Source organism: Lolium rigidum, chromosome 7 (genome assembly GCF_022539505.1).
Source record: "Lolium rigidum isolate FL_2022 chromosome 7, APGP_CSIRO_Lrig_0.1, whole genome shotgun sequence".
Classification (NCBI taxonomy): domain Eukaryota; kingdom Viridiplantae; phylum Streptophyta; class Magnoliopsida; order Poales; family Poaceae; genus Lolium; species Lolium rigidum.
In genome coordinates this window covers 258,603,825-258,618,883 of record NC_061514.1, presented here as the reverse complement: position 1 = coordinate 258,618,883, position 15,059 = coordinate 258,603,825, and the positions used below count along the sequence as shown (strand labels likewise).

The following is a 15,059-nucleotide window of genomic DNA, read 5'->3' as shown; positions in this document are numbered from 1 at the left end:
CCCTGACATGGGCTGCTCGGGTGTTGTTTGATCGTTCTAATGTTATACGAACCTAAAGTGATGGTGGCCAACGTGCGAGGCCTTAATGATCGCGCGAGGCGTACGGGTGTTAGGAGTGTAGTAGGTACCACGGGTGCGTCTATCGTCTGTCTCCAGGAGACAAAGCTATCAGTTGTAACCCCTGCCATTGTTATGGAAGCGCTAGGCGCGGACTTTGATGCGTACTTCTGCTTGCCTGCGTCTGGTACTCGGGGTGGGGTGATCGTGGCCTGGATGAGCAGGGTGGTGCAGCTCGACAGCACCCACATAGGTGCTAATAGTATCACTGCTAGGGTGGCACCCTTGGGAGGGGAACCATGGTGGTGGCTGACCTACGTTTACGGGCCACATGTGGAGGCTGACAAGATCGCCTTCCTGGATGAGCTTCGCGATATTCGCAGAACCCATCAAGGCCCATGGGCGCTTTGTGGGGACTTCAACATGATCTACCGAGATGAGGATAAGAACAACGGTAATCTAAACCGTAGGATGATGGGCAGATTTCGCCGATTCTTGAATGACTGTGAGCTGAAGGAGATCTACCTGCATGGTCGACGTTACACTTGGTCGAACGAACGTGAAACTCCTACTCTAGTTCGGCTTGACCGGGTGTTTGTCACGGTGGCTTGGGAGGAGCTCCACAGTAGCTGCAGTCTGCGCTGCTTGGCGACGGTTGTGGCAGATCATTGCCCCCTCCTCCTTGACTGTACCACACAGGCGGCGGGGCGGAAGAGGTTCCAGTTCGAACGTTTCTGGCTGCGGCTTGACGGGTTCGACGAGGTTCCAGAGCGCCTGGGATGTGGTCCAGGGGGACACTGACCCCTTCCGGCGGCTCATTGCTAAGTTGAAGCTCACAGCGCGCCGTCTCATGAGTTGGAGCGACAAAAAGGTTGGATGCATCAAACTGCAGCTTATGATAGCGCGGGAGGTGGTGCTGAGGTTGGACATCGCCATGGAATCTCGAATGCTCACCCCCGATGAGCGTCGACTCCGGGCACACCTCAAGCAAGCCTACTTAGGACTGGCCTCACTCGAGCGGACGATGGCTCGCCAGCGGGCAAAAATAGCATGGCTAAGGGAGGGGGACGCCAACACGGCCTTCTTCCACCAGCATGCGGCCTACAGGCGCCAGAAGAATGTGATCCATAGCTTAAGGGTGGACAACGCAGTGGTCTCCGACCACGCGGCCATGGCTGAAGCTACCTTCGCGCACTTTGAAGGCCTGCTTGGCACTTCGGTAGCGAGGGCGCACTCGCTGGATTTGGACTTCCTGGGCACCACGCCAGAGGACCTCTCCGAGCTTGAGATTGCGTTCACGGAGGAGGAGGTTTGGGAAGTGATCAAGCACTTGCCGCCAGGCAAAGCTCCCGGCCCCGACGGGTTCACGGCTGAGTTCCTTCAGAAATGCTGGGGGGTGGTCAGGGCTGACTTCATGGCGGCCTTTGACAAGCTTTACACGATGTGTGGGCGCGGATTCCAAGGCCTTAACCAGGCCCTGCTGGTCCTGCTGCCCAAGCGCCCGGATGCCATGGCGCTAGGTGATTACAGGCCGATAAGTCTTATTCATATCTTTGCCAAGTTGGTGGCGAAGACTTTGGCTACTAGGCTGGCACCTCGGATGGAGTCGCTTGTGGATCGCAACCAATGCGCCTTCATTCGCAAAAGGTGCATCCACGACAACTTCATGTTGGTCCAGCAGACAGCTCGTTTCCTGCACAGAGGGAAGGAGCCGAGGGTGATGCTGAAGCTGGATATTTCTCGGGCTTTCGACTCGGTATCCTGGGGTTTCCTCATGGAGGTTCTCCAGACGATAGGGTTTGGGCCGAGGTTCCGAGAGATTGTCTCTCTGCTGCTGGCCACGGCCAGTACTCGGGTGATGCTCAATGGCGAGCTAGGCCCCCCGATCTGGCACCGGAGGGGACTGAGATAGGGGGACCCCCTGTCGCCATCGTTGTTTGTCCTAGTTATGAACTCGCTCAACAAGGTGCTCTCCAAGGCAGCTGAGCTGGGTATGCTGCGACGGTTGGCGCGGCGTGATATGGCGACCTCTGTGTCGCTATATGCGGATGATGTGGTGATCTTCTGTCACCCGGACGAGGCAGACCTGAGGGCGGTCCGCGGCATCCTGGAGCTTTTTGGACAGGCTTCTGGTCTACGCACCAACTTCGCTAAGTGCTCAGTGTCCCCTATTGCCTGTTCGGATGAGGAAGCTGTGGCTGCTGCGGGACACATGGAGTGCCAGCTAGCGCCTTTTCCGGTGAAGTACCTGGGCATTCCCCTGTCTACTAGGCCGAGACTTTCCAGCCGCTTTTGGACAGGCTAGCTGACAAACTCCCGACTTGGCGGGCATCCATGATGCCGCAAGCCGGACGTTTGGCGCTGATCCGAGTTGTACTCGCGGCAATCCCGCTGCACCAACTAATGGTACTGGCCCTGAACAAAAAGACCCTCAAACAGATCAACAAGATCCTACGAGGGTTCCTCTGGGTGGGCCGGGCTGAGGCCAATGGAGGTCATTGCCACGTGAACTGGGCAAGGGTGTGCCGACCGCTTAACCTAGGGGGGCTGGGGATCCCCGACCTTGCACGGATGGCCATAAGCCTTAGGGTGCGGTGGCTATGGAGGATGCACACGGACCCCCGACGGCCATGGCGCGGGCTGGACATGCAGTTCTCGAAGGCAGAGCTGGACATCTTTGCGGCCTCCACCTCGATGATAGTGGGTAACGGAGAATCCGCTCTCTTCTGGGAGGACCGTTGGTTGGACGGCAGGTCCATCAAGGAGATGGTGCCAGAGGTGTTCGCGCTGTTTCCTAAACGGCGCAGGAAGGTGCATACGGTGCGTCAGGCACTGGTAGAGCGCACCTGGATTCCCGACATAGCTGGAGCACCGAGTCCCCTTGCACTATGGCAATATGTGCAACTTTGGGGCAGGCTGAGGGAAGTCCAGCTTTCGGAGGAACAAGACACGCTGACCTGGTTGTGGACGACGGACGGCCAGTACACCTCCCATTCTTGCTATGAGGCCCTCTTCCCGGGGGGGATCACCTCAGCATCATGGGAGTTGAACTGGAGATCCTGGGCGCCTCCTAGGGTGAAATTCTTTATATGGCTGGCCTGTCTGGACAGGTGTTGGACGGGTGAGAGGCTGGCGCGTCGTGGTCTTCCACATGCGCCCAGATGCCCGCTGTGTGACCAATCCGAGGAGACTATGACGCATCTACTCACTGGATGCTCATTCTCCAGGACGATCTGGTTCGAGGTCCTCTCGTGGATTCGATCCACCTCAGGGCCTCCGACTTCTGAGGGAGACTTCGTGGAGTGGTGGTCGCAGACGGTGCGGACCACTCCCCGCCAGTTGCGCAAAGGTACATCGTCGATAATCATGCTCACGGCGTGGTGGATCTGGAAGCACCGGAATGCTGCGATCTTTGACAACGCACAGCCTTCGGTGTCTTCCTTGCTCAACGACATCAAGACCGAGGCGCAACAGTGGGCGAGCGCGGGAGCCCGGGGTGTCCGCCAGATCCTCCCCTAGGCTAGGTCTCCTTTCTTGGGTCGAGTTGTAGTGCGGGGTGTTGGTCCTTTGTGGACATGTACATAACCTTTTCTATCTATCAATGCATCGAAACGCAAGTCTTTTGCGTTTTCGCGAAAAAACCAGAGAAGTAAATGGACCGTTCGGCGTTGGGGAACTTCCGGGATTTAGTCATGGGCCGGTATTTTCCCCTACCAACCCGAAAAATACCAGACAAGTAAACAAGGCCTTAGCGTGGAAACGGGTCGGTTCAGGATCAATGCTGCTCTTTCCATTTCCTTTTATACTCCTTCAGCATTTTAAGTAAGATAATTTGACTAATAAAGAACTAGTATGTCTTAAAAAGTATACCACTGAATTCATATTTGAACAATATTTTCACACATATTTTTCAGTATCATGTAACTTATATTTTGTTAGTCAAATATGAGTAAAAGTTTTACCTCTAAATACATAGTGACCTTATATATGAAAAACGAAGGGAGTACTATTTACAATGTTAACAATGACATGAACCAGAGGATCCACGATTAATTTGACAGAAGACACGGATGTATTGATACCAGTAAAGACTAAGATGTTTATGTGGTTTCTATACAAATAAATGATTCTCCCAAAAGACAACCTCCTTAAAAGAAGTTGAAATGTTTGTAAGAAATATGCATTTTATGATGCTAACGAGCCTATCAACCATTTATTTTTCAATTTGTCCCTTGGCACGTCTTATTTGGAGAACTATCCAATACACTTTCAATATTCCCCCATCAGCCAAGGTTAAAAGTATGTTTGGAAATTGTTACATGGGTCTCACAGAAAATCGAGATAACAAATCTGAACAGGTATCTTTGTTTTGACATGGGCTATATGAAATTATCGTAATAACATTGTGTTTAACAAAAAAATGAAAATGCTCATCCTCTACATGTTATCTGTATGATTACGCACTGTATGGCATATACCTATTCTAGATGCAGCCGACTGGAGACGAATGTCCTGACTGGAGACGAATGCTGGATCTAATGTGCATGGCGTCAAGCGAAAGGGAGCTTTAAGGTGACCTTATCTTTGATCGGATTCAAAAGTTGAGCACTTTTCTCACTGAATGAAAGGAAGTCTCGAGGCAATCAAAGCCGCTATCTAGCTGAGACTCCCTTCGTTGCCTCTCGAAATCAAAGCGACTGGACCTAGTCAAAACACATATATGTCTAAGTTTATTAGGTACAACAACCTTCGTATACGAACCATAGAACCCCTGCACAACAGCTAACTTTACATCAGAGATACATACTTCTTCCATGTTGCCACCTACGACGAGCCATGATATATGACAAGTCGTCAACCGTTCCCAAATGCAGTATATGTTTTGGAAAGCTATTTATCTTCTAAGTCCAACCACACGGCTGCACAGACAACAGGTACATGCAGGTCTTCTCTACAAATGGTACAAAGCCTGAATGCAACTCAACAACGCACTGAACATATCTGCAACTAAATTTAAATTATAGTTAGTGCCGGATGTTACACAAGGTAGCAGTACCCAGCAGGCAACAGCAAAGTACACAAGTGACCACACTTCTGTAACTAGTAGTGGAATAGTTCAAGCGACACGACACAATATATTTTAATTTTATCTCTTCCTCAACAATTTATTGGAAAGTGACTTCCAATTGGTAGCATAAATTGAGGACACGCAATTTGTGATCGAGAGAACTATCTTGAGTACTGGTATCCAGATGATGGTGTCCCAGCTGATTGGGGCGGCTGCTGGGCTTGTCTCTCCTTGGCGTACTCCGCAAATATCACCCAACCATCCAGGAACTGCACAAAAAAAATGGACTAACGTCAACAGCAGATAAAACGAAGTCAGTTGCTAAGCTACAGTGTAGACAATGTTTAGTATCACCTAGAACGAGATAAGCAAAAAAAACATCAACAAATAACTAATCTGCTATTTCCGAGTTTCCATGAGAACATTGATACACCTTTGAATGTTTCCATCAGGCCACAATTATCCATATGTTACATCTTCAAAAGAAGAACATACGTTACTACACCATGGATTATCATGAACATCCAGGTAGTAAATTTCGACGGAACCTCGTCAGAGGGCAGGGAGCTCCCGCATTGCATTATAAGAAGACCGGGAGGGGGGGGGGGGGAATGGTCCAGATAATAAGGGAAACCAGACCCGAGGACCATACAGGCATGGTTAATTAAGGGAAACCGGCACAACCGCACACCACACACCTGAATACGAATCCAGGTTGAATTACCCCGATTAATAGAAGCACTCACCTTTCCATCCATTCCTTTGATGCCCTCACCAGCTTCTTCTACAGTTGCATATTTAACAAAGCCAAATCCTCTAGAGTATCCTGATATTCTATCAGTGATGACTCTTGCTGCAAACATAGTTACAAAAGGATTCAGTAGTAGTACAAAGAGTAATGAATTACAGAGGCTAGAATCACTTACCTTCAGTAACCTGACCAAATTTCGAGAAGGCTTCCCTGAGTCCGTCAGTTGTCGTGCGCTTGTTCAAACCTGCATAGGTACACTTGTTTAATAATATTTAAAAGAAATCAATACAACTTTGCAGCACCATATGTTTTGATACAATGTACAACTATATATGTAAAACATGATCATGCTTGTTATAGTGATATTTTCATCACGCCAACTACATGGAGAAGAAAAAAATTCAAAACACCACCAAAACTACAGAGGAAGTTCATATATCAGTGGCATTAACTTACTTTTTATAAAAAAAAAGGATGAATCATTGGCATCCAAACCAAATGAACTATTGGCATCCCAGAAGTTGAACTATAGGATATATAACAACCCATAAGACACAACCTTTTGGAAAGAAGTTCATATAACCCCCACATGTATCCGAGATTGGACGCAGCACCCCCTCAAGTTTAAACTAGCACACTTAACCCCCCTAACTATCAAAAACCAGGCAAAACACCCCCTCAGGCCTAGTGAAAGCTGTTTTGCTGAGTCAAAACCAGTTTTGTTGACTGGTATTACAGATGTGGATGCCACGTCGTCCTGATGTAGCGCCACAATGCCTGTTTAGCAGACCAGAACCATCTCTCCTCACGTTGTAGTTCCTATATGAGCAGAGTGGACGACCGGCCACCATGGCCGATACCGATGTGCGGACGGCGGACCACTGTGTTGCCGAAGTACCGCCGAGAGCACAGCTCCAAACCATCGAGTAAAGATGCGTCTTCACGTGGAAGCCACGCGCGGGCGCACGCACGCACGGGGCACACGGCCACACCAACGGCTGGCAGCAGGTGGAAGCGGGCACGGGATCCATCAGCCCAGGCTCCACAGCTCCGGTTTGATCGAAATCCATACTCCAAGCAAGCAGCACGATCAATTAGCTTGAATGCTTGATCGAAACGTGCTAGCTAGCTTCACGTATGCAACTTGCTAGATTGATTAGGTACCTACGGAGAACGGCACACACGTACCACCAGGGGCGGAGCTCTTTAGGCTTACCCTGATGCACATGCATCAGGGTCCAAAAAAAAATTTACTAGTACTTGTGAGTTAAATGAGAGTATTGCATCAGGTTAGGAAGGAAAATGTGCATCAGGGAGGCATAAATCCAGCTAGCAAAGACTACAAGCTTGGAGATGCATCAGGGATAAAGTTCCTCCAGCTCCGCCCCTGCGTACCACACCACGCTTATCTCCAACAAAGGTCGGCAAGACGCCATCGACGCTGTAGTTGTGGTCGGGGCTGCCACGCGCCATGCCCTCTGCTCCTCCAGCCCTATAACCAATGAGACGCCCATGCTCCTTCCAGTCCTCACCCCTGATCAACACCGGCACATCCACCACTATGAGCTACATCTGCTCTGTTCTTATTGCATTTCGTCGAACAGGTTACGTGTGTGTGTCCACCAGGCTCCCTGAGAGCAAGCAACGGTTGAGATCGGTACTTGGAACGGCATTGTCCGGAGAAAGCTGCATGCGAACTCCAACTTTTGGTGGCAGTGTTTGCTCGCCCGGGGGAAGCCATCAGGAGGGCGAGGCATCCTGTTCTGATCACGCTCGTCGGGCCTTCCAAGAGGGGGCGCCGTGGTGCACGAGCTCGTGCCGTACGGTAGCGACTGGCTCGCCGGAGCTCTTGCCGGGTGCGGTGTCGCGTGCCTGACTTGCGCCCTTTTGGTTCTGGCGTTCCTCCACTAGACGGTGCACGGCATGGCAATGGCATGGCATGTGAGGACCAAAGAACCATAACAACTTTAAGGTGCATGGCATGACATGGCCTAAAACCAGGTCCACGTCAACAAAACCGGCCAGCAAAAAAGCTTAGAAGGGGTCAGGGGGTCAATTGCCTGGTTTTTGATAGTTAGGGGGGTTATGTGTGCCACTTTAAACATAAGGGGGTGCTGCATCCAGACTATGATACTTATGGGGGTTATATGAACTTCTTTCCAACCTTTTGCCTTTTCTACAATGGATGTTCAGTAGTTACATTAGTACACAGGATATAGAGCTGAAGTGAACAGAATCAAGCAGAGTGCCAAAACTTGACAGATTTTTCTTTTTGTAAAATCAATTAAGAAGACAGTGTATATATTTGAGAAAATACATGATTCTTTCTGGTTTAACTGTGGTATAAAAAGAACAACAGTTTTTTAGGACACAGCTAAAATACCAGGTAGGTGATCAATTAGACACTTACACTATATCAATTTTCCCTTAACCCCCAAAAAAGTATTTCCAAAGAGAATGAAAAGGGAGAACCATGTCTTTTGAACAGTACCAAACTATTTACTCCAACTGTAAACAATAAAATACACATGTACGGATCAAATATATGTCAAGATTCAACAAAGGTTAAGAAAAATGAAAGCTCACAGCTCCTTGAAGCTCGAACTCGTGTAGTACTGAAGCACATGACCTTTCACAGAAGGACCATCGGTGATATGACACAACAATACAGCACACATGAACGAGAAATTAATGTTCATGGGGAGGATGTAGAGGTGTTTCGCTGATGGGATGAGCAGTACACTATTTGCACCATTGGTGCCACTACCATTTGGGAGGGATGCAACTGCAGGAAACCAGTAGAGTTTGTTGCCAATAGAGTGGTGGAGGCAGTCAAGGTGTCACTCATGCTGGCTGGGGATTTGATATGGCTAAGGGAGGCGAGGATCGATATCCTATTTTATGGTATACCAAAGTTGATTATGTAACTCTGACAAGTTACATTCATTAAAGTGTATGGGTATTTATACAAGATTACATGAGAACATGCCGCTAGGCACCCGGGCTACATCTGATACAATCAAGGATTACGAGTCATGTGACTAGTCGACAAGTAGTTACTCGGAGGTCAACTCAACTCATGGGCCGAGCCGAGTGACCCAGTCAACTGGTAAAGCCTAATGAGTCTAGCGAGTGACCATAATTTTTATAATATTGGCTTGCCCAGTTTTCTCCCGCGAAACCAAATCGAGTCCTGACCAAAATTCTATCCCTTGGCCAACACCACCGGAAGCCTGCCAGCCGGCTCCACCGCCTGTTCCTGCCGGCTGCCGTGGCTCCCAGGCTCCTCCCTTGATTTCTGTTATGCTCCTGTGCCAGCAGCTTCTGCTCTTTCTGCTCTCCTACTCCGCCGTCTGCTGCTGCTCCTAGGCCCCTCCCAGCTCTCCTTCACCGGGTGCTGTTGCTGGTTTTCTTAACCGGTTGCTGCCAGTTTTTATCTTTTCTAGGCAGCTGGTTCAGGGAGAAGAGAAAATCCTTGGCCAGTATGAAATTGCACAGGGTTTTCCCCCACTCCCCAGTTCCCAGCCTTCTTTTGTATTACAAATTAACATACTAGTACTAGACTATTAGCAGTTATATACTATGGTATTTTATAGTACCTATTGCTCGAGATGAGTCGTGACTAGTTACGGCTAGTCTATGAGTCGCTACCCCAGATCAACTCGTCGACTCGTAATCCATGGATACAACAGCGATCCAACCTATGTGCTACAATCATGTAAAACTGATTCTGGTAGTGGAGGCACATGCCATTAGCTGGCCAACAGAATCTATCTATTGGTTCTTACCTTATATGCCAACTAGTATAGAAACAGCGGATGATTAATTCCACATGTGAATTAATTTTAACGTAATCTGGAATTACGAGGATCATCGGTATTCTAGTAGTTCGAAATATAAACCAGAGTGCACTCGGATTATTTATCCTTGTGTAAAATGACCCGTATAATAGTTCTGGAGGTAGTCAGACAATTAATCTCAACAAGCTCCCTTTGTTTGCCCTACACCTATATTTTCAGTTTAAAAGCTGCTCATTTGTTTACTGTTGTGTTGATGTCCTTGATGACTAACCAGTTAACCCTGCACTCTGTTAGCGGATATAATGCATTTTTTCCTCGTAGTAAAACAGAATACGGTATTTCCTTTCATAGTAACTTTTCTATTTCGCTTCTAGCAGATTCCCAATTCAGTAGCAGTCAGGTTTTCATTGTTAGTATTGTGTAAAGACCAGAAAGTGACCCAAAAAAGTCATCCTGATGCTTGCAAGATTGAGCAGATCGGACAGGCAAAAACTCTGAATGATGCCGAATTGAAAATTAGCTAAAGTAGCTGGTAATTAGCAATGGTCTATATTTCAATTTACCCAAGCTCTCTTAAAATAGAAAAATATAGTGCCAAACGGCTCTTAGTAAAGAAGGTAATAAATTTTCCAGACATCCGACGACAGGTAGTTAATATCGGCACAAGCCTCGGATCCAGAACACAAAGGAAGAAACACTATGAAACGGATTTTACAGCGAAAGAATAAGAAGGGGAAAGTGGAGAGGAGGAGTTGCCTGAGACGAAGAGGTTGTTGCAGGGCTCCGCAGTGGGGCGAGCGGCCGGTGCAGGCGGGGGAGAGAAGGCAGAGACGGCGAACATCCGCCGGAACCCGGCGCGAGCAGCTCCAGCGCGAGCAGCGACCGCCGCCATGGTGTATCGATGAGTCGGTGGCGAGAGCGGCGCTACGGGCGGAGGCTTCACTTGTTTGCGACGGAAGGGTTTGCGCTTGTTCCCAGGTAGTTTTGAGGCCAGTTTGGATGGGCCGAGCAATTCGGAGGGTTCCTGGCCCAGCAAATCCATTTTCATCCATTCACAGGTTTTTTTCCTGCTCAAAAAAGATCCACACTTTTTTTTTTGGTGAGATACTACTATCGAGGATGCTTTACTGAATCGTGTGGACCAAATTCGAGCGATCCTTGGTAACTACTGTACTAACTAAGCGCATCTCCAGCGGGAACACCCATTTTGCTTTTTCATGTCTGTTCCAAATTGAGATGTCGTTGCTGGACACACGGCAAGGTTGATCAGCGACCTGGACATAAACCTGCAATGGCTGACCAAGACCGGTGTCGGATATGGCGTGCAACGGCGACTTCGCTCGCGTGCCTGGACCGGTGTCGAACGCGGCTGACCTGATTTTGCTAGTGCTCTATTTTTTATGGGTGTCCTAACACGTCAACTGAGATTTAACTTATGTCTCAGTCGATGTAATAGATTTATGTCTCAATCAAATTACATCAGCGTATTTTAATGCGGGTCTAAACAATGTAGTACAAACAACAACAAACACTAATCTTCAAGCAGAAATAAAATCCAACCACGTGACTAAGACATAAGCTACCTCTTAACTAACTGAAACTTAGCAATTCTGTTTTTTTATTAAATAGAAGTAGGGTCTACGATAGTGCAATATTTATAATCGATAAGTGCAAATTTTCTGTTTGTGATATATTAATTTGAGAGAGAACAAATTTTACCGTCTATGACAAATGGATCCTATTTTTCATTGAATAAACAAAACAAACAAAATAACATGCTGGGTGCACTTGGCGGACTAAGGAGGAGATTAGGCGGACGCGGCCCATTTCAGACAACAAAAATAGATACTCCATCCGATCCCTTTTCATTGACTTAGATTTAGTACAATTTTATACTAAATTTTCAATCAAAAGGGGTCGGAGTGAGTACTTTTTTTTTATCTGAAACGATTCTCCGTGTTAACTAAACAGTCTAAATATAGCACCGCGAGAGACAACATAGACGTGACGTGGGCAACCAAATAAGAGCTATGAGTTTTGTCTTCATCTTCAGCAAGTTGATTTGACAGATGCACAAGACCAGTGCCCAGTGCCACAGAACCCACCACACACTCGAAGCCTATGCGACAGAGGGGTACCAGGAAAACGCTTTGTTAACCGTGTGAGACGCGCGATAAAGAGGTGATCGCGGCGGTTCCCATACACCTCCCATCGCCGCCGACGATCTGCCCCAAGTCTATGGCCTTCGGACCATGGAGGAAGGATGGATCTGGGCCTCCGTCGGCCAGACCCGAGGGCTCCATTTTCTTGATTTAGGGAGAAGGTTTGGTGGGGTAGCGCTTAGGTGGGGGCAGCAACGTCTTCTCTAATAAAGTCTCCCCGGCTTTAGCCCCCTCCCGACGGCGACAGCGAGAAGCTTGTGGGAGTGGTGTGGTTCTCAAGGACATTTTCTGGCTGGGGGGATCTTCGGATCATCATGGAGCTTCATCGGCGTTATTCCTTCTTCCTCGTCTTTGGACATATGTGGTCTTCTTAACCCGTTCGGCGATTTCGTTCGCATCCAACAAGGTCATGCCGACTCAGGGAGGAGCGGCAGCAGAGGCGCGCCATTGACACGGTCTGGAGGTTGAAGACGAAGAACATCTCAAGAATTCCATTGTAATTTTCTTTTTTATTGAGGTGATTTGTATTGTTCAATGTTTCCCTCTTAATGCCAAGGACCTTTTTCGCCAAAAAAAAAAAGAATTAGACAGATGCACATAAGAGCATCTCCAGTCGCGTCCCCCAAAGCGTCCCCCAAAGGGATTTGGGGCGCGCCGGACAGAAAATGCGTTCCAGCCGCGTCCCCCAAAGCCCATTTTTGTCCGGCGCGCCCCGATACGGTGTCCGGCGCCCCGAGCCCGTCCCCGTCCCACAGGGGACGCACCGGGGACGCCGGACACAACGAAAAGCGAGGCGGGCTCCCACATGTCGGCGACTATTTGCATAAACCGTTGGTTCGCGTCTCTTTTCTCGTCGCTCCTTCCTTCCCGCGCCTCCCACCCCACCGCCGCCGCTGGATTTCCCGGCCGTTTGGGCGTCTGATCTCTGTTGAGAGTCCGCACCGTTGTCGCGGCTGGGGCTCCCGCCGGTCGTGCCGCCGCCGCCGCGTCGTCAGCGCGTCCCAGAACGGGCCGTCAAATCCGCCCCACCTCCGCGCATAGAAGGTGCTCGACGACTTGCCAGGTAGGCGCGATTGGCCGCTGTTTGTTGCGTCGTCTGCCTTGGCGCAATTTTAACCATTGATTTTGCTTTAGCCATGGACAGCGACGATGAGATGGTTGCCCCGCTCGCCGGAGGACGAGCAAGCCTTCGACGACGACCTGCGGGAGCATTTGCTGATCATCGCGTCCCTCCAGGACATGCTTGACGCTGAGGCGGAGAAGAGGAAGAGGCCGCGCCGCGGAGGATCAAGGCCGAGAAGAAGGAAGTCGAAGCCCCGTCAGAGGCTGGAGGGGCATGCCATGCTGCACAACGACTACTTCGCCGACGACGCAACACATGCCGACAATTTTCGGCGCCGGTACAGGATGAGCAAGGGGCTGTTCATGAATATCCTCCACGGCGTTCGAGAGTTCGACCCCTACTTCAAGCTCAAGTTCGACGCTGTAGGCGTTCTTGGGTTCTCGTCCATTCAGAAGTGCACCACCGCCATGAGGATGCTTGCATACGGAGCACCTGCCGATACACAGGACGACTACCTTCGCATGAGTGAGTCTACTGCCATTGAGTGCATGTACAAGTTTTGCCGAGCTGTGGTGGAAAATTTTGGCAAATACTACTTGAGAGGGCCAACTGAGGAAGAGATCGCAAGGATCATGGCACAAAATGCTGCCGGAGGATTTCCTGGAATGCTTGGAAGCATCGATTGCATGCACCGGGCATGGAAGAACTGCCCGTTTGCTTGGCAAGGTATATACAAAGGGCGTCATGGATATTGCGGTGTGGTGCTTGAAGTTGTGGCAGATTATGATCTCGTGGATTTGGCATTCTTTCTTTGGCATGGCGGGATCACACAATGACATCAACGTGTTGCAGCGGTCTCCGGTGTTCAGCAGACTAGTGGAAGGGCATGCTCCACCATGCAACTATGAGATCAATGGCCACCAATATACCAAAGGCTATTATCTAGCCGATGGTTGATGGCGTGTAATACACACGTTCGTTGGGAACCCCAAGAGGAAGGTATGATGCACACAGTAGCAAGTTTTCCCTCAGAAAGAAACCAAGGTTTATCGAACCAGGAGGAGCCAAGAAGCACGTTGAAGGTTGATGGTGGCGGGATGTAGTGCGGCGCAACACCAGGGATTCCGGCGCCAACGTGGAACCTGCACAACACAACCAAAGTACTTTGCCCCAACGAAACAGTGAGGTTGTCAATCTCACCGGCTTGCTGTAACAAAGGATTAGATGTATAGTGTAGATGATGATTGTTTGCAGGAAACAGTAGAACAAGTATTGCAATAGATTGTATTCAATGTAAAAGAATGGACCGGGGTCCACAGTTCACTAGAGGTGTCTCTCCTATAAGATAAATAGCATGTTGGGTGAACAAATTACAGTCGGGCAATTGACAAATAGAGAGGGCATGACCATGCACATACATGATATGATGAGTATAGTGAGATTTAATTGGGCATTACGACAAAGTACATAGACCGCTATCCAAGCATGCATCTATGCCTAAAAAGTCCACCTTCATGTTATCATCCGAACCCCTTCCGAGTATTAAGTTGCAAACAACGGACAATTGCATTAAGTATGGTGCGTAATGTAATCAATAACTACATCCTCGAACATAGCATCAATGTTTTATCCCTAGTGGCAACAGCACATCCACAACCTTAGAACTTTCTGTCACTGTCCCAGATTTAATGGAGGCATGAACCCACTATCAAGCATAAATACTCTCTCTTGGAGTTAAGAGCAAAAACTTGACCAGAGCCTCTACTAATAACGGAGAGCATGCAAGATCATAAACAACACATAGGTAATAGATTGATAATCAACATAACATAGTATTCTCTATCCATCGGATCCCGACAAACACAACATATAGCATTACAGATAGATGATCTTGATCATGTTAGGCAGCTCACAAGATCCGACAATGAAGCACATAAGGAGAAGACGACCATCTAGCTACTGCTATGGACCCATAGTCCAGGGGTGAACTACTCACTCATCACTCCGGAGGCGACCATGGCGGTGAAGAGTCCTCCGGGAGATGATTCCCCTCTCCGGCAGGGTGCCGGAGGCGATCTCCTGAATCCCCCGAGATGGGATTGGCGGCGGCGGCGGCGTCTCAGTAAGGTTTTCCGTATCGTGGCTCTCGGTACTGGGG

At 48.9% G+C, this 15,059-nt stretch overlaps 1 protein-coding gene across 1 annotated transcript; it reads right to left on the bottom strand.

Moving 5' to 3' along the window:
* Positions 1 to 4,761: 4,761 nt before the first annotated feature.
* Positions 4,762 to 10,598, bottom strand: LOC124677510 (organelle RRM domain-containing protein 2, mitochondrial-like). Its single transcript, XM_047213494.1, has 4 exons — positions 10,433 to 10,598; positions 6,052 to 6,120; positions 5,872 to 5,978; positions 4,762 to 5,394 (listed from the first exon to the last, which is right to left on the bottom strand). The coding sequence occupies exons 1-4, from the start codon at positions 10,566 to 10,568 to the stop codon at positions 5,287 to 5,289; spliced, it is 420 nt and encodes a 139-aa protein (XP_047069450.1). The 5' UTR covers positions 10,569 to 10,598; the 3' UTR covers positions 4,762 to 5,286.
* Positions 10,599 to 15,059: the final 4,461 nt, after the last annotated feature.